This window comes from Pinus tabuliformis, chromosome 7 (genome assembly GCF_031772625.1).
Source record: "Pinus tabuliformis cultivar Carrire ecotype Pingquan chromosome 7, CPIR1, whole genome shotgun sequence".
Classification (NCBI taxonomy): domain Eukaryota; kingdom Viridiplantae; phylum Streptophyta; class Pinopsida; order Pinales; family Pinaceae; genus Pinus; species Pinus tabuliformis.
Genome location: NC_142293.1, coordinates 830,266,414 through 830,286,794, shown reverse-complemented (window position 1 = coordinate 830,286,794; position 20,381 = coordinate 830,266,414). Strand labels below are relative to the sequence as shown.

The window sequence follows — 20,381 nt, the reverse complement described above, 5'->3', positions numbered from 1 at the left end:
CCTGCTCGATTTGATAGTTAGCCTTGTATCCTAGTCTTGTGGGATCTCCTTTATGAGCTATTGCTCCATTGTTGCCCTTGACCTAGTAGTTGCTCTATAGGATCCCCTCCTAGGACCTTTGCTAGTTTGAGTGGTAACATTTTGGCTCCGTTGCTGGGGAACGAGACGTGTGTCTTGTTCCCTTACGACATAATTTATATATTTATATTGGCGACTCCATTGGAAGAATAAAGCCCTAGTTCTTCATTGAACTTTAAAGTCAATGCTTGTAGGGTGAAGTAAGCGTTTCTCTAGGCATCTTTAAATTCACCATGGCGACTCCTACATAATTTACATATATATCTCGATAGGATGTCTTTCTTTGATGACTTTCTTGCTTTGGACATTGCTAGCATCCTTGGGCACCCTAATCATGTCACATGAAGGATGGTATGTGGGGTGCCCATGTTTGATGGTGACTCACTCTCTGCAATGGATCATGTAGAAAGATTTATTGCGCATACTTCAAAGGAGAAAGTGGTCCACCAGGATGTCCTTATGCTATTGTTCATGAACTCTCTCCATGGTCATAACTCATGGTTACATAATCATGAACCTAGGAGCATCTCATCTATTGAGGAGTTCTTTGAAGGCTTTCTTAGACATTTTCAAGTATGACCCGCATCAAACATTCAAGAGGAAGCCTTCATTGAGCATCATGATGGCCTTGGGAATATAGATGATGAGCAGGAAAGAGGGTCCTCGCTGGGTCCACATGACGATAATAGGCATGATGATCATCCCGAAAGGTGGGTGAGTTGGTAGAAAAGGAAGTTGAGGTTAACCCTACCTTTTGCAAGGATACTATCTCTGATGGTCCACCCTTTGAAAATTTTGGAGAAGGTGATCCCATATTCCCTTCAAACATTGATATCAATGATTACCTACATATTAAAGAAGGAAAATGGGAGGTCTGTGAAAATCGTTTTGATAAGGACCCTATCTATGACATCAATGACGATGATATCGATAGGACCCTTGTCTTTCCTCACAATTTTGGGGTTGTAGTTGAGTCCCATGTGGACCCTTTCCTCAACCCTTCTTACACTATCACTAATAATGAGGAATCGTCCATCTCTCCTAAGTGTGATCATCTTTGGCAACCTGCTTGTTGTATCTTTCCATCTCATCAGGCTTCCTTTCTTACTAGTCATAACTCTATGATGGCCATGAAGCATGACATAAATGATAAGGACCATGATGGAGGTGATATGCTTGAAGTTGCCATCCATCAAAATTTTATTAGCCTGATTGTTGACATCTCTATCTTTTGATTAGAAGAGAGGATCTCGTGGAATAGATTACATCCCTTTGTCTCCTCTTCTCCTCTGATCATCGATGTGTGGGCATTCTATTTTCCCACCTCCCACCCTAGTGACCCTCCATATGATTGTTCCTATCCTTGCTTTTGGATTGGTTGCATAAGTAATCATTGGGCAAAGTATTCTTATATTGATTTGGTGATGTCTTGGTTGCATTGGATCTATGATTCTCTTAACATTTGCACAATGTAATCATGCATGTTAGGGTAGGATGCATTGCATATTTATCTTTCGCATTAGAACAATTTTATTTTCTTGTTTGTTTTATGGCCTAATACTAAGCATGGGTGATCATAAGACATCACAAAAACGTGCTGCCCCGTATGCTTGGTCTTTGATATGTGCAGGGAACAGGTATGTGGTCCCAAGAGATTGCTGGTGTTCTCATGACCTCCCGTTCTAGTACGTTCGTGTACTCTTTTGAGAGCTCATGTCCCAGTTGGAGCCAGATGTTACCCACCATCCGTGGGTGGTATCATAGGGGAAATTTTTTCTCCTAGATGGTCCTCTACTGGCAGCCACTAGCCCCTTGCAGCTACCAGATAGCTCGATGTGTCATTATCTTTGCCACCTAAACCAACCATGTGGTTCCTCGCCCATCTGTTATGATCGTATGTTTGAAGGTGGGCCTCCTGACCCTAAAGGTATGGATTTTCATTGGTGTAATTGAGTATTTTTGTTTACATTTCATGGATACTTTTGAGCGTGGATTGGTTGGGGGATTTGGCGGAAAGTGTGGAGTAAGTTGGTACACTTGTCTCCTCTGCCCGATTTAATGGTCAACCTTGTATCCTAGTCCCGGGGGATCTCCTTTATTGGTTATTGGCTTCACGGCTGGCACTACATGTGAAATCCTGATTTTGGTTGCGTGGTCCCGCTTCCTAACACCATATACATCACCCCCTTTTGCTCATTACAACTCCATTCATCATTTTTCCCATCCAGGTCCACATGTGTGCACTGGGTCCACAAAGGGTTAGCCTCCCCCTCCCCTTGTCCACACTTTGGGTCGGGCTTGGAACGATGCCTCGGAGGTTGATGCAGCTAAAAAGAAAAGAAAAAGCATAATTTGGCCACTCACAATAGAAAATGTACCATAAAATGCAAAAGATGGTTGAGACATACAAATTTAGCATGTGGACAAAAGACAAACATAAGCTTTGCCCCTTATCTATGGCTGTCACCTTGGTTCCTATGGGCCCTAGATGAGCCCCCTCAATGTTAAGGAACCCATGATTGTCTGGTGAGCAATGAAATGTCCCACATTAAAAGCAGGTACCTATTGCTATATACCACATATCATGCTCAGATTCCCTGGAGCCTGGAGTAGTTATGAAGAAAAATCAACAAAAGGCATATGGAGAAGGGCGAAAAAACAAAGGCTGGGGTAACTTGTGTACCACAGTTTCTCCCTCCTATACTCATATACCTAAGTGTGGACTTGCATTATTTTAGCTGCCCTTGTACCCTAACATGTGGCTTGGAGTTTTTCCTTTGATCCCCACTCCATCTCATTTTTATATCACATGCCGCCACCATTTGATGGACTACCATGGACATGTTACCCCCTTCAAAGGCTGAAACCACCTAATAGGGTCCTTGGTTAAACCTCTTATTAAGCTTGGAGACACTTGTACATGCCAAAGCCCACTATGGAAGGGTATGCCACCATGAAGTGCCCATTTGGATCCATGATTTGTAAACTCTTTTGCTTAATTATTTTGATGATTTGTTGTATTGGAGGGCAAGGGGACGCATTGGATCTTATGCAGGATTATAGGTGGGTCTCCATTTGGGGGTTGGTCTCCCTATATGGGGTCCTAGCCCTCTAGAGGGCCACATTTGCACTTGTAGGGTGAGCATTGAGAGCCACAGGCCTCCACCATAGTAGAGAGTACTCCATGGATCCCCAACGCCCTTCAAAGATTGCTCGTGTTCCACCTTTTGGATGAGGATGATGCACCTGGATCCCCATGCCCAGCCAACTCCACACTTGCACCACACACTTGGCAGAGGTTCTAGGGTCCAGATGAGGATGTGTCTCACTGCAAGAGATAGAGGGAGGGCTTATGTCATCATCCTAGCCCTTACTGATGGTTTACAGGCATTTTCGATCCACTTGGAGGCCCATGAGGATGTCATCGTGCCCCCACACCCACTTGGGAGAACCACAATGACTTGCTTGGAAAAACAAGGGGCCAACCCCTTGTCCATTATGTTTGGAGTCCATTCTCTCACCATGGCACACTTTGGACTTCATTAGGCCTTCTCAATGGTCCAACGACTCATCATGTTCATTATTTTGCCCTCTTGAAAGGCCTTATTGTGTATTATTGAGCTATCTTGGTGGGCTTGTCACCAAGTCATGTCATTATTGAGCATTATTTTATTATTTGGGGCTAAATAAGACAAATTAGGCTATTCGAATCCTCTATTAGATTGTATAAATAGATGAGAGGACGATTCATTTCTCTCATCATCACTTGGATTGGATTTGTATCTCTTGAGAGATTTTCATACTTTCTTTGGGTAAACTTTTCGGAGTATTCTTGATGCACTATGATGTTTGGATTTTCGCTATTGTCTTTGGAGCTTCTTTTTAATGCAAAGTTGATGAATGGATATACTCCCTCTCTCATGTAAGTCAAATTTTGATGCTATTCTTGTTATTTTACTAGTTTATTGCATGTTATGGTTATCATTATTCTTGTATGGGTTACATTAAATGCGAAATTCTTCTGGGAACCCTGAATAAGTGATTTAATGCGTGCATTGTACTTGAAGAGAGTGGGTGAATGTTCCTAGAGGCACCTAATAGGTTTTAAGCCTCAAAACTTTATCTCTTTGGCAATTTTGAAGTGTAAATCTTTGATTACCTAGTTGTTGCCCTTGAATAGGCTAGCACAGGTTAATTAGGGCTCCTTAGCTTACGAAAATTCTCAATCTATGTGTATCTTGACTCCATTAAGCCCAAGCAATAAGGCACTGATCCTCGTATCCCTTTGGTGGTCAAATTTCCCTCTTTTTCTTCACTTTTCCAAATTCTAGGCCTAGCCCTAGAGGGTCACCTAGGGCATCAAGCGAAATCTTTTCTAGCCATCCAAAACCCTTGAAAATTGGTCCACAACTGCACTGGGGTCTTCTCAAGGAGCCCTCCAAATTTGAGGTCAATCTGACGACGGGATCCTGAGATGTTGCACGCTCTAACTCAGGGACCGTTCTCCTCCCTAGGTCACTTTGGGTTAGTGTCCTCATTAGGATCATTGCATTTGGATTTCAAAAGAAAATTAGTCCTTTGATCCTATTCTCCTCCCTAACCAGGTCAAGCCCCTCCATTATTGGTCAACTCCACACCCTTGACCTAGTTTGGGTCCACTTGGGTTCTTTGTGGTCCCGCAACTTCATAACTCAAATTCCACGAAGATTACATTGAATCCATTTCTTTATAAGAATCCTTAAGTCTAGGAAACCCCTTGTCAACTCATATTCCCCAAACCTAGGCTCAAGTATCCCCTTAGCCCTTCCTAGAGAGCCTGTAAGCTTGCTTCTTAAGCAAGTAAGCTGTATAACTAAGCTTCTCTTGTGAATAGGCCTTAGGAATCACTCTATATCTTATCATTGGTCCATCCATCATTGTGATTCCTCTCATACCAGAACTCCTCCCATCAATGAAAGTATGTAAAGAGCAGGGAGCCTTAGCTGAGGTGATAATGGGCTATTGCTCCATTGTTGCCTTCGACCGAGTAGTTGTTCTATGGGATCCCCTCCTAGGACCCTTGCTAGTTTGAGTGGTAACACTCCCCACCATTGTCAGACCTTAGCACCTTGATCTTCCTGCTAGTCTGGTTCTCAACCAAGGCTTTAAACTCCAAAAACTTCGAGAATATCTCATCCTTCTTATTCATGAAATGTATCCAAGCCTTCCTCAAGTGATCATCTATGAAGGTGACATAATACTTGTAACCACTAAGGGATACTAAAAAGAAGTGACCACATACATATGAATGGACAAGGTCCAAGATACCCTTGGTGCGGTTACTCTGCTTGGAAAAGATGACTTGACATACTTGCAAAGTGTGCAACCCTTGCACACCTCATGCTGATCCATGTTGCATTCAGGCAACCATGTCGCTATTTCCTTAAGAATCTTTAGTGCTCTATGGTGTAAATGACCCATGTGCCTATGCCACAACTCTGCATGCTCGTTGCCTGAGTCATAACCTCCTCTGCTAGTCAATGTTGCAACTGTCTCAATCTGTAATATATACAGGCTCTTGTGCCTAACCCTGATCTGCTTCACTACCTTGGAGTTTGAGGGTGTTATAAAAACCCTACCCTGTCTGAAGGTCACCTCGTACCCCTTATCCTCCAATGCTGAAATTGAAACGAGATTCTTCTTGAGACTAGGTACGTAAAGAAGATCTCTGAGGTATAGAGGGTTTCCAGACTCCCTCTCAAAACAAATTGTACTAGTACCCTTGACTTGATACTTCCCATTGTCTCCCATCTCAATATCGAACTACATGTCCTTCTCTGACAGTTTGCTAAAATACTTCTTATTTCTCTTCATATGACAAGACACGTCGCTGTCCACATATCATAAACCGATAGCCACTGAACTTGCCAAGCAGGAAATGAGTGAACACTCCTCGAAATGAGAAGAGAACTCATTTATCTCTATAGAAGCTTCTACTTGGTCCTTCTTGGACCCTTTCTTCCAGTTAGGGCATTTAGTAGCGTAATGCCCAAATTGGTGGCACGAAAAACACTTGGCCTTACTTAGATCCTTTTTCTTATTCTCTCCCTTAGAAATGGTCTCACCATGACCACTGCTCTTGATACCCTTGGACTTCGTCCCTTTGTTGGCTAGAGCAAAATTTTCTTCATCTTCCTCGCTTTTAATTTGAGATCCAACTTAAGCTTGTTTACGATGCTCCTCTTGGGCGAAGTCACTCCACAAACACTCACAATCTGGAAAGTTTGCTTAGGCATATATCCCATTCGTGAAGGCTTGCCACGACTTGGTGAAACCCCACAGAGCAAAATTAACCAGATTTCTATGTGGAACTGTCTCTCCCACACTAGCCAACTCTTCCTTTATCTTGGAAAACTTGGTGAGGTAAGAAACTGCTGAATTAGACTTGGGCATTTTAATGCTCCTGGGCTTGTCTTTAGTATCAACTTTCTGGCCTCGCTTGAACCCTAATAGAGACCAATGATGACTGTCCACATTTCTTTGTCTTTCTTCCTAGTTAGGTGAGGATAATGTGGTCTTTGACTCCCTCTAAGATAATCCTTCTTGGTTTGGCATCCATTTTATTATGTTGAGTTGACTGCCGAGGATTTGTTGGTGCGGTTGGGACGTTATCAAAAAAATATCAAACCCCTTGTTCCTCTAGCACCACTGCTATCCTTTCACACCACGAACAAAAGTTGGACACACCATCCAATTTGTCTTTAAATCTAAGACCTTGATATGCCATAATGCCAAATCAAACTACTGAATATAAATCACACTAGTAGAATTAATGCTCACTGCTCAAAACCCTAACAACCAAATCGATCTGATAACTTGCTCCCTCTGAATTGTGAATCTGCTCTTGAAGATAAAATCACAAATTGAGCTCTGATACCATGTTAGATTTCCTTAAAACCTAGTAAATTGATTTGCAATTTCTAAGTGTAAAAACCCAAAAACACAAATAACTAATATTCTGGAAACTTAAATCTCAAATAAACTGAGTTTTCTAACTTAATGTGCACTTCGAAAACTAAATCAGAAGACAAACACATCGACACATAGAACATAAGATATACTTAGGAAACCCCAACTCCAAGGAAAACCTGCACTGCTGTGTGTCTTTATTATTTTCATTAGCAAAGGATTTTTCTTCAGATAATTACAACAAGGGAGAAACTTCACTTTTATCACAAGAACCATTGATCAATCCTCCAAGGTGAATCGACACCCTGCTTACGCATTAGATCTGCAAAATCCCTGCACAGATCAGCTAAGTTGCACACACGTGTTGATTTTTCATGATATCCTAATTTGGTAATTACTTTCCAATGGTTCATTATGTTGAGAAACAGAGGGCAACTAGATTAGGTGATTTCTCTGACTTTGATAACTGCTTGTGATGTATTTTTACTTTACTTGATTAACTTCTTCTTTCCTTTATTATTATTAGTGTTCTTTATCATCAAACAACTACCAAATCATAAATAACAGTGATACAATAGGACACACGATGTAGGCGATCAGCCAGGGCCAAAACCTCTTCAACTGAGAGGAAAATCCATCAACATTCTTCTCTTCTTATAGAACTTCAATTCACGAATTTTAAGACCTATAACCCTTGACCAAGACCCTCCAAGACCAAGTCAACTTTTTCCTTCTTGAACGACTTCCAGCAATAAACTTCGACCCTCCAACAACTTCTCCAACAACTTCGACCCTAGCAACAAATTGTGCAACTTCGACCTTGATGCAACTTCAACAACTTTGACCTAGGAATGTCACAACTTTGACTTAGAGGCAACTTCATAGCTTCATTCTTGCAACTTCATAACTTTGACGTTGCAGCTTCACAACTTCGATGCAACTTCACAGATTTGATGCAGCTTCATAGCTTCGACCTTGCAGCGTCACAACTTCGACCTTGCAGCTTCACGGATTCGATGCAGCATCCCAGCTTCGATGCAGCTTCACAACATCGACGCAGCTGCAAAATTTCGTCTTGCCCAGTAATTGTAGAAACCTTAACAAAAGAGAGAGAGGGAGAGGCCCAAAACTTCAAACTTGTTCTTCTTCTCCTTCTTCGTCCTTTTTCCAGCCTCTTTCTTGTGGAGATCGAACTTGCTTGAGTGAGTGTCCAAATGAGGTCGAATTCTTTCTTATTTATAGGTTTGCGGGGGGTACAAATTGCTATCTTGAGGCCGACTTGTCCCTTCATGTAGGCCGATTTGATCTTTGTGCCATGACGAGGTCTTGGAGGATCTTTTGACTCTATTTTGACTCAATAAATTTTTCTTTACAATATGTAACTTGCTCAAATGGGTCTTCAATACATGATAATGACTCACTTGACTTTATGACAAACCTAAAAGGATTCAATCAGTGATTGACCTAAAACTAATTTTCCCTTGACAATGAAACCCATGCCTCAAGAACACATAATAAATTTATTTTTCTCTTTTCATTAAATACATAAAATCACGATTACATATGTCATTATGAAGACTGAACCTAGTTACATATTTCAATGCTCCCTCTTAACTAGGGAGGTATTCATAATCCATACAAGGTACTTAGACATTCTCAATCTGAAGAATTCTCATAAGAAGAGTCGGATTGGTAACCCATCTATATAACATCATATCATCGAGCATTGTCACATAGCAAGGCCTTGACTAACAACTCTATCTCTCCACAAGATCAAAGCACAATGCTGGTGAGATCAATGATTTATAGGCACCCTCATCATTTTGTCTGTCAGAACATACCCCACCCAGGTTCTCTTAGAGTATGTTCCACCAGTACTATTCTTATCTTGGATTCCCAGTCCTCAAAGAATATCGGTCTTCTATGACTACTCTTATCTTGGATCATTAGTTTCTTCTTTGTTATGGAGCCTACATCTTTTGGGACTTCTTCGTATGGTATTGACCATCCATCACTTTCATTCATGAATCATGGCAGTCATGTCATCCTTTCTTTCATCGGAAAGTGATCCATTAGTCCATATCTAGCCTTTCCTTCATATCTTGCTACCTTCTTCACATCATTTTTCGTTTGGGATTTTTCATCCTTTGTGATGGTCTTTTCATTATGACATCTGCTTGTTGTCACATCAACACCCTGCATGCATATTGACACATCTCCAAAAAGATATACAACGTCAAGGGTCTCTTTCTTTTTCAGACTTTATCAGGATCTTCATATCTTTCCATGGAGATATCTAGTCCTTGGATGTTGATTGCCTTCTCCATAGTTGCATTTTTCATGATCTCTTCCTTTCTTTATTCACACATTTCCTCTAAGGAACTTCCAATCATAGTTCCTTCAACTTTGTCAACCACCTCATATTTCATATGAGGACATATTATGTTGATTTCATCTAGTCAATGTGTGAACCATGCCTTCATGCATCCTTTCATAGGAGGAGATCCTTTCTTTTGATCATGCTCTTAAGGTAGAGCACTCATTCATGATATTTGCAACCATATGACATGACTCTATTTTATCAAGTACAAGCATACATACCTCATCTCTTTCTTTTGGTCATCCAGACTTCCTTCAACAACTTCTTTGATTGAAAGAACTTCAATCCCTTGACCTGCTTCACTTCTTTTGATATCATACCATCATCCCATGAATCCCATACAAGTTGGAATTCCCGGTGAGACACTTGCTTCTTCCAGTAGGTGAACCTTTCAATGAAGATTCCAACGGAGGATCTTGATCATCCTCATCCTGCAAATGCTCCTTTTGAATGATGTATGATGAGCTTTATACTAGATGACTTTCTTTTTCCCATAAGTGCTACTTATGCTTCTAATGAGGTTACCAAGAGCTACATCCTTCTATAGGTGACAGCCATAGACTTCTATTTCAACTATCTTTCATCCTTCTTTATGATGATGTCATGAGCTCTTGCTTTCATTCTTATGCTTCTATGATGTCATCTCCTAACGTGATGCATCCTATCATGCTTCTCATGATAGTTATACTTTACAACAGAAAACCTGAAACAAAAACTTGAAAAGAACTAGGTGAGGAAGACTATCTCAATCATAGTAGAGACCTTTTACCTCCTCCTTGGATTTCTTCTTTTAGCTTCTTCCACTTCTTTAGTGATATGGGATTCTTCCCTTCCTCTTTTATTGTTGTCCTTCTTGACCTTTGAACAATCTCTCTTATAATGCCCATATTCATGATAGCCATAGCATTGAACCTTCGACATGTTCTTCTTCTTTTTCTGAGGACCAAGCTTCCCAAACTTCCATTTTTCTTCTAGCCATGGTAGAAAAATATTGAGCTTTCTCGCTTGATCCTACATCGATTTTTGCCTTTAGCCTGGTTTCTTTGATTTTGCACAATGACCATAGTTCATTGAATGGAGTAGCTTCCTTCTTCCATAGATGCTTGATGTGAAGTTGCCCCATTCCTCTGGTAGTGCATTGAGCACTATGGTAGTCATTTCCTTGTCAGACATTATTTCTCCCAACTCTTGGAGTTGGTCTCTTATTTCTGACACCCTCATAAAGTATGAGGCTATTCCTTCTTTGTCTTGTAGAGCTTGAGCTTCTTCTTTTGGCGGTTCAACAATTAAACCCTTAACATGATCAATGACTTCATTTTCTATGAGGATCAAATCTATCCTCTTCTTCCATGCAAGAAAGTTTGACGACCCAACCAATTTGTTGCTCTCCTTGCAATATGAAGTCATTTTGACATATTCAAATATAGATATAAAAATACTTACTTGTCAAGTGAAGATACTCCTAGATGATGAAATCTTCAACTTGATGCCTTCTTGATTTTGATGATGATGTAGATAATAGAAGATGTCTTCTTGGTGAAGATGTCTTTCTTCAAAAGTGATCCTTGGCTTAAAGGGAGATCACATTGATTCCTTGATGATGTCAATGTTTTTTTCTAGTTTTCTTCCTTCAAGTCAACGCTAGTCAAACTTGTTTCACAACCTCAAATTTTTAGAATTTCGGCTTTTTGTAGGAGGTCTCCAATTTCGACGTTTTCTGCAGAAACCCTAGGTCACACGTGTGGCTGGAATATGGATAGATTTGCCTCCTTTTGACTTCGCTTGACCTTGACTCCTCTTGACAATTCGGCTTGCTAAATAGTCCTTCTTTGACCCAAACTTTGGCTCCTTTGAGTGACTGCAATTTTCGGCTTTCACTACTGCAAATGATGCCCTAACCTTCGCACAAGTGGAGGAGAATTAGCCCAAAACATATTAGAAAATGCTTCACTCTTCTTTATTCTTCCTTTGCTGGGTATTAGATTCCTTTCTCTTCCTTGATCAAACTCTTCTTGATGATTGATGCTCTTGATGTTTCCAAGATGATTTCTTCATACTTCGGCCCTTGAGTATCCTTCTTTGTGCTGCCCTTCCTTGATGAAGTCACCTTAGCTCTGATACCATGTTGAGAAATCTAGGGTAGCTAGATTAGGTGATTTCTCTTACTTTGATAATTGTTTGTGATGTATTTTTACTTTACTTGATTAACTTCTTCTTTCCTTTATTATTATTAGTGTTCTTTATCATCAAACGACTACCAAATCATAAGGAACAATGAGACAATAGGACACATGATGTAGGTGATTAGCCAGGGCCAAAAGCTCTCCAACTGAGAGGAAAACCGGTCAAAATTCTTCTTTTATTATAGAACTTCATTTGACGAATTCCAATATCTATAACCCTTGACCAAGATCCTCCAAGACCAAGTCAACTTTTCCCTTCTTGAATGGCCTCCAGGAACAAACTTCGACCTTCAAACAACTTCTCCAACAACTTCGACCCTAGCAACAATTTCCGCAACTTCGACCTTGATGTAGCTTCAACAGCTTTGACCTAGCAGTTCCATGGCTTCGACTTAGAAGCAACTTCACAGCTTTGACCTAGAGGCAGCTTCATAGCTTCGACCTTGCAACTTCATAGCTTCGACCTTGCAACTTCACAGCTTCGATGCAATGTCACAACTTTGATGTAGCTTCACAACTTCGACCTTGCAACTTCATAACTTTGATGCAGCTTCCTAGCTTCGTTGCGGCTTCACAACTTCGATGTAACTTCACAACTTCGACCTTGCAGCTTCACAACTTCGATGCAACTTCACAACTTCGATGTAGCTGCAGAATTTCGTCTTGCCCAATAACTGTAGAAATCATAACAAAAGAGAGAGAGAGAAAGTCCCAAAACTTCGAACTTGAACTTCTTCTCCTTCTACGTCCTTTTTCCAGCTTCTATCTTTTGGACATCAAACTTGCTTGAGTGAGTGTCCAAATGAGGTCGAATTCCTTCTTATTTATAAGCTTGTGAGGGGTATGAATTGCTATCTTGAGGTCGACTTGTCCCTTCATGTAGGCCGACTTGATCTTTGTGCCATGACGAGGTCTTGGAGGGTCTTTTGACTCTATTTTGACTCAATAAATTTTTCTTTACAATATGTAACATGTCCAAATGGGTCTTCAATACATGACAATGACTCAATTGACTTTATGACAAACCTAGAAGCACTCAATGGGTGTTTGACCTAAAAATAAATTTCCCTTGAGCATGAAACCCATGCCTCAAGAACACAAATAATAAATTTCTTTTTCTCTTTTCATTAAATACATAAAATCACAATTACATGTCATTATGAAGACTGAAGCTAGTTACATATTTCAACACATTAACCAATTCATGTTATATCACATTCATCATTAAGCAATTATACATAGGAAATCTCAGAAGTAAAACAATAATGATAGTAGGATCATGAAGAGACAACCAAACACAAGAGACACACAAATTTACTCTGGGAAAACCCTCTTCTAGGGAAAAACCCAACAACCTTTTCTTAGAGAAATTATCCAATTCAACAAAAGATACAGTTTGCTCTTCTAGTAAAAAAAAAGTCAAACTGACCACAAACATACCCAGGTCAACCAGAGACAAAATTGGCCTCCTGAAATTTTGCCCCCCGAAATTTTGCCTCTGAAATTGGTCTACTCGGAAATTTGGTTTGCCTAGAAACTTAGTCTGCCCACATGTGCGAAAGAAATAGAAGTTAAACAACTGGAACGAGCTTGAACAAATTTTGGTCTCTTTCTTTTCCTTCTCCTTCTTATGGGTGAACAAAAACAAATGTATTGATGATGATTCAAATTCTTGCTCAAATGGAGAGGACAAATGCCAATAAATAGTGGTCGAATGTGTCAAATTGGTGTCCCTCCACTGGGTCCAACGTGAAGCTGACCTTACATTTTGGAGGGAAAACTCATGATTTTAAAATTCAATTTTTCTTCTTATGAAGTCGACTAGGAATCCACATATATATTTATCATTTCTTGATTAATTGGAGGACTCAAACTTGATTATGAAGAACAACCATAGCTACAAAATTCAAAAACGTGTGAGCGCAAATCATCTCTCTTGAGTGCATGTGTGAATGGTATGGTTACGCTCGGGTTGTAAGATCTTAACCCTCAATCGATTTCTTCTATGATCCAATATCAATGCTATCTGCTGAAACCCTCCGCTCTTCCTTCGCTAATCTGACACACATTGCTCTTGCTCAACTGACTTGCCACTAACTCGCTCCATCTCCTCTTAGAATTTCATCTCAACCGAAATGTCCCTCTCAATGGCTGAGATTAAATCATAAGTTATCTTAGGAATTTTTAAATTTTCCTAAGTCTAACTTTCGGAAATAGTTAAATAAATCAATATTTTGCTAAAGTGGCAGTGTGTTGAGTTCTTCTAATAATCTTAGACTCTTAGTCCTTAGACGAGCAAAATCCTTTCTCTAATCAACAAGCTTACAATTTCTTCCAAGAAAGACCATCTTTCAATCTTGAAAAGATATCTTCGATACAAAAGCAAATCTCTAATAGCAAATGCTCCAAAAAAAATCACATCTGCACAAATATCAAAAGAGACAAGGCTATTACATGCCCTAAAAGAGAGGGCCAAAATCTGAATAGTGATAATGAATGAAAAGAGTGAAGGGATCCTCTATTTATATGAGGTTTATCCCTACACTTTACACAATTATATTAGCCTACAAGCTCCTAAATAAGTTTGATTTTGGGTGTTTAACAAGACAAGGGGTTACAAGCCAACCCCATTGCTCAAAACGATAAAATAATGCCATAAAATCCCACACATGTGGGTCGACATCTTCCAAAAGCATGACGTCATGCCCTTTTGGGCCATAAATGCTAATAAAGTGCATGGGATGGGCTGTTGAGATGTCACATCATCATAATGAACTCCAAGTCTTGAGGAGAGACATCAAGAAGTGCCTGAAAATGCCTCCATGTGTCAAAATCATGCTCTAGGTGCCCTAAGTCACTCTCTCAAGTGCTAGATGGGTGACATGCCATCATATCTCTCTTGCATTGGTGCATCAAGTGCAAGTACAAGCCCCCATTTATCATCCTGGGGATGACCATCATCATCTAAGCTCTAGATCAAGCAATGCCCATTAAACAATGTTAAGGCTAGCTTGGGGGCATGTTGGGTACAACATTAAGAAAATCCAACAGGGAATCTAGAGGAGCTCAACATTTCAGCATCTAAGGGTGCTCTGAGGGGTCAATAATCAACTGGAATGATCAGAGTGCCTAATGCTCTGCTTTAGAGGGGCAACACTGCATTCGCAATGGCATCACTACTCTCTGGAAAATGTAAAATGGCTTGGGCATGCTGTGTTGCGGAGAAATATAATGATCAAAGGTCTCTGCCGTTGTGTGAAGAACGACTTGGCAATACCATCTCAAGATCAAGTGAAGGCCACCAATCATTAGGGAGGATGACCATAGATGCATCATAGTGGACCATACTTAATTGTTAAGGGCATAATAACACTTCACACTGATATCACCTTCAAATATTTAACTAGACCAAGTCCGATAAAAGTGTTCTGTACTTGTGTTAGGGATGGTTAAATGATCAAACCTATTAGGTATTTCCTACTCTTAAGGGGAGGTGACGTGTCCTAGGTCAACCCTTCAATGTATAGGTGCTAGTGATAATAATGGCAATGGAGGGGAAGACTTCATGACAAGGTGTCACAATCATGGGACCTGCTGATGGAGGTCCATCATCCTGAGTATATAGATGTAAGGAGGGAGAAATCGTGGAGGCATGAGTTACCCCTTTCTGCAACCTACTTTTTTCACCCCTCTGTTGTGCTTTATACTTCTTTCTGATAATGCTTTTATAGGGAGCACGACTCAGGTGTCCAAGCTTGCTTTTAATGATTTAATATTGATTTATCCCTTAATGATGAGTCATTTTTTTGCTCATCAAGGTTGGGACATGCAAGGGTTCTTTAAACCTTTATTATGTGATGGAGCATCAAGTGATCAGGGATTGGGTGATGGCTAATGAGGGTGGTAGAGCTCATGCTAGGGTTTTTCCCACACTCTAATTAATGTCTTTTTGCATTTTAACTTTTCCTTTTTTTGATTGTGGCCATTTTATGCTTTTATCATTCTTTTAGCCGCATCAACCTCTAGGGCAAAGTTTCCGGTCCAGACTCAAGAATGGCAATAATAGAGTGCCAATCCCAGTGAACCAACGACCATAAGCTCGAAAAATGGAGATGGAATCTAGGGAATAGTGGAAAGTGGCAAGTATGGAACGATCATGGACACACTATTTCAATCCATGTCTTCCAAGTAGTGCTCCTCCTATAACTCTAAAGTCTTAGAGCAGGTACCACTAGACTAGGGTCAAAAACTAACCTCCCTGGTAAGTAAGAGAACAATTTACAGTCATGATCTTCATCCAAATCACCCATTAATCCATGTTAGAATGCCCAAAACATTAAGTAAAAGCACATGATTGCAATATGGTTAAAGTACCTGCCGAATGGTGATCCACCTTGCTTCAAGAGGAATGTCAGATGGTGACAGGTGTCTGACTAGTGAAAATGGCGGAGGAATATGGTATATCATCATGTACTGAGCATATGTAGGGCTGCTGGCTGGTTGGCTGTCTAAAGAAGGAGAAATTTTTTCTCCTATGGGGTTACCCATGTTTTGGTGGGCAACAGGCACCATTGGAGTTGTCAGTTGTTTTCAACTTTTCCATATTGTTTGTTCACTTTCTCTGACCCCATTTTTTCTTTACATTCTGATTAGAATTTAACAATATTAATTTCAATATGAGCATTATCTTCTGTTTTGGGCTAATGTTATTGCAGTTTTTGTCTTATCTTATCTTGGTTTGTGCTGAGAGGACCACCTTTTATTGTTCTAATCCCTGTATTATATTTGCACCTAGCTTGGTAATGGCATCTTCCAATTTTCCTTCATATGTTTCCATGTTGCTTAGCAGATGTTTGAAATAAATATAGATAGGATGCAGACACTATTTGGACCTTCATTTTCTTCATTCAATTGACTATTCATCTTCTTTGCCAAAACGTTTTTTTTACTTTAGTGTCATTCTACTTGTCCTTCTGATTAGTAAGAATTAAATTTTGTACTTTGTCTTGCTGTAAATTTCCATGTTCCTTTTATTTTGAGATTATGATGAAAGCTAAAGGCTTTTGTTTGAAAGGTTAGATAGGAATGCCATGATTTCTCTCTGAGATTTTCACTGGTAGAATGACCTTTTAAAGGAGCAATATGACAATTTGTTGGATTCCTATGCACAGTACTCAGATATAGTTGCCCACAGTATTTCTCCAAAAAAGCTGTAAAATATATGTGAAATATCAAGGCAAATGTCACATTTATATTAATTAAAATATTTTGTTTATGCTGTCTAAGGAATTAGTGTTTTATTTTTATTCTAAGGTTTGAGTATCAGACGAATTGAATGGTTTCTAAGAAATTGAGGATTGAGTGTCAAGTGTATCGTGGTAGTGTCGTTTTAGGTTGTGAATGCTAGATCCTTTTCATCATTTTTGAAAAATCTTTCAAATGTAAAAGGAGGGAGATTACTGGTTCTAGCATAACAACTACGACTATTCCAAATGCAGGTATAATGTTGCAGTAAAGTGTGCAACAATAACTCCAGGTCAGTAAATTCTTTCCTCTTAGTTCCTAATGTAATTGTTTTGATGGCATTAAGAAATCTTTTTTGCAAAAAAGGAACTTGGTGTTGCTAATTACTAGGTAAGAGTGCACTGCATTGATAAAGCCTGAGGATCTTATTTTGGAATCAACTTCATGAGCTGGTGAATTTCCAAATTGATTTCTATGCGTTATCAATTTTGCTGCTGGCAAGGCAAGAGTTCATGTTTTTAAGTTTTAGCAAGAGACAGTTCAATAGTAATAGTTGGGAAGTTTTACTGCAAAATCTAGCAGGTCTGGTGCAAAGCCACACTAGGCTCTTATGGAAACAAAGAGATTAGCTGCTACTGTCACCTCAGTGGCCTCTCTCCAGCTATTTAGGGCTGGATGTTATCCCTAAAAGGGAGGCTTCCCAAGAAAAACACCCAACAAGATCTTCAACAAACAAGGGCTCAAGGGTGCTATAAGGTCTAATGGTTATGAAGGAAGGTATTGGCAGGGCCTTGATGGCCATGATAAAAGTTACAAACAATCAAGCACACTTTCCACCAATCGCAATGGACTAAAAGAGGGCTGCTATAACCTAGGCTTTATATGATAGGCAAGTTTACAGCATGGAAAAGCATTAGCAGCCAAGAAATAGCCTCTTAAAGATAAATTCAATAAAGTATCAAAGGCTATTAATGGGTGTGCCAAGGAAAATGAAACTTTTGAAGTTTGTAATGGTTTAAGATGCATAAAGCAGCCGTAGAAGCCTAGAGGTCAATCCTAATTTGGGGGGAAAATTGCAATAAATGCTAGATTTTGCCTTTCCAATTTATCAAATATAATTTTTACCAATAGAATAATGACACATTGATGCAATATTGCCATAACATGCAAATTAAAACCAAACCCTAACCCTAGTTACCGAGGGTTTAAGAAAAGAATTAGAAATTTCTGATGATCACCACAACTAGACTAGTACTTTCTCTCAATTGGGCAATGGGGTCAGTTAGGACAAGGCCTATGATAGAAGGTCTTTGGATGAAGAGGGTGGAGGAGTAAATTTCTTCCCTTAGAAACTCTAGTGGTTTCTTTATATGGGAGATTTAAGGTCAAAGGATGCATGAACCAAGTTTCTCTGGTGAATTCTCGCAAGACAAATTTTACATACCATAAAGAATCAAGATTTCAAGAAGCATATTGCACTTTTTAATATGGCATAGTTAGAAACCCTAGTTTCAGAAATATAGCATGCAAAATGGAAGAAAATAGTATTTAACTTACACAATTCCAACAAGAGTGTATGTGGTTTCAACTCGCAACCTGTCAAAGTAGCGGGCCTTATAAAGGATCTCAAAGTGTCATTAGCTATGAACCCCAACATATCATTACTCATGGATGTTGTAGTCATTGATATACCTGATGTGTGGGGAATGTTATTGTCCAGGAAATGGGTGCTACTGTGGGAGGTCAACTTCAAATGGATTTATCCTATGTCACTATTCCACAGTACGATGGAACCCCTTTCATCCTTTACAAGGAATGTTTATACTCAACTCATGTGGTTAAGCCTAGTCTTATCCCGTATTATGAGATTCCTGAGGCTGAGAAACCATCCCCTATTCTTCCCTCTTGTTATATACCTAGGGGGGATAATATGGGGTACCAAGGGAGGTACCCAAGGTAATAATGTAATAATGGGATGGGCCATAGTAATAAATAAGGTGGTTAACCCATGTCATGTAAGGGACCACAAGTAGTTAATAATAATGTAATGGGCCCATGGTATTAATTGATGGTATGAGGGAACCATGATAATGATCCATGGTATTGTATGTATGAGGCCTATATAGAGGCTAGAGACTCCACATGGAGAGATAGGAAGAGAAGTATTCTTGTATGAACATGCATATGGCTTGTGGAGTGTTCTCCTTCCTTAAGGAGTGAATGTATGGTGTTGCCCTACCATAAGGGTTTTGATCAATAAAGCAACATTTCTATCTATGTCTATCTTATTGTTTCTCGGTATATTTGCATTATCTTGTATTCTCATATCAGATCTATAGTATTTCTGGGTTAGATACACAACAAGTGGTATCAAAGCTACAACAATTGGTATCAGAGCTACAACAAGTGGTATCAGAGCACTTTCTTGGGCAAACCGTGGAGATTTTTTTTTTTATTTTTTGCAGGGATTTTTGGGTGGCGAAATTGCAGATCAGATATGTACGTTTTGGTGCCAGATCTGCAGAATCTAATTACAGATCTGTATTCCTTGTGAAAAAATACCCAAATTCAAAAAAAAAATCAGTTGAATCGGAGTCCGGATGAAGAAGATATCGCTGATTTAAAAATCAGTGGGGTTGCAGACAATTTTCAGGGCAGCGATTTTGCGGTGCAGATCTAGACGTCCTGGTACAAGATCTGCAAAATCTAATTGTAGATCTGGATTCTTTGGGAAAAAATACCCAACTTCAAAAAAAAAATCAGTCGAATCGGAGTCCGGATGAGGGAGATATCGTTGATTTAAAATCAGCTCTTTTTGCAGAAATTTTGGGTGACGGCAGAAGAATAGCAGCGCAGATCTGGAATTTCAAGTGCCTGGATCAAGATTTCTATCACATGGGCAGATGCAGAATGGTTATTCCATTTCCAAAAACAGGTTATAATAGAGATTCTGAGAAATATTGACAGATTTGTGGCCATTTCAAATTTTCGCCAAATTAGTGAATCTTTCTCAAACCCTTTTCATGGAAAAGTTTATAGGAAGAGAAGTATTCTTGTATGAACAGGCATATGGCTTGTGGAGTATTCTCCTTCCTTAAGGAGTGAATGTATGGTGTTGCCCTACCTTAAGGGTTTTGATAATAAAGAAACATTTATATCTATTTCTATCTGGTTATTCTTGGGTTATTTCTATTATTATAATATCTTTGGGTTAGATCTACAACAAGTGGTATCAGAGCACTTTCTTGGGCAAACCGTGGATAATTTTTTTCTTTCATTTTTGCAGGGTTTCTGGGGCGACGAATTTGCAGATCAGATCTGTACGTTTTGGTGCTAGATCTGCAGAATCTAATTGCAGATCTGTATTCCTGGTGAAAAAATAGCCGATTTCAAAAAAAAATCGGTTGAATCGGAGTCCGAATGAAGAAGATATCGCTGATTTAAAAATCAGTGGGGTTGCAGACAATTTTCAGGGCAGCGATTTTGCGGCGCAGATCTAGATGTCCTGGTACACGATCTGCAAAATTTAATTGTAGATCTGGAATCTT

At 39.6% G+C, this 20,381-nt stretch overlaps 1 protein-coding gene across 3 annotated transcripts in view; it reads left to right on the top strand.

Annotated features, from left to right (window-relative positions):
• Positions 1–20,381, top strand: part of LOC149250186 (isocitrate dehydrogenase [NADP]-like) — a 329,935-nt gene that overhangs the window by 80,720 nt on the left and 228,834 nt on the right. For all 3 annotated transcript variants that reach the window (XR_016266814.1, XR_016266813.1, XM_089458932.1), the window contains exon 4: positions 17,088–17,125. Coding sequence is in view for 1 of the 3 variants with exons in the window: in XM_089458932.1 (XP_089315058.1) it covers positions 17,088–17,125 (38 nt within the window). In the remaining 2 variants the exon portion in view is untranslated. The remainder of the gene's footprint in view (positions 1–17,087; positions 17,126–20,381) is intronic.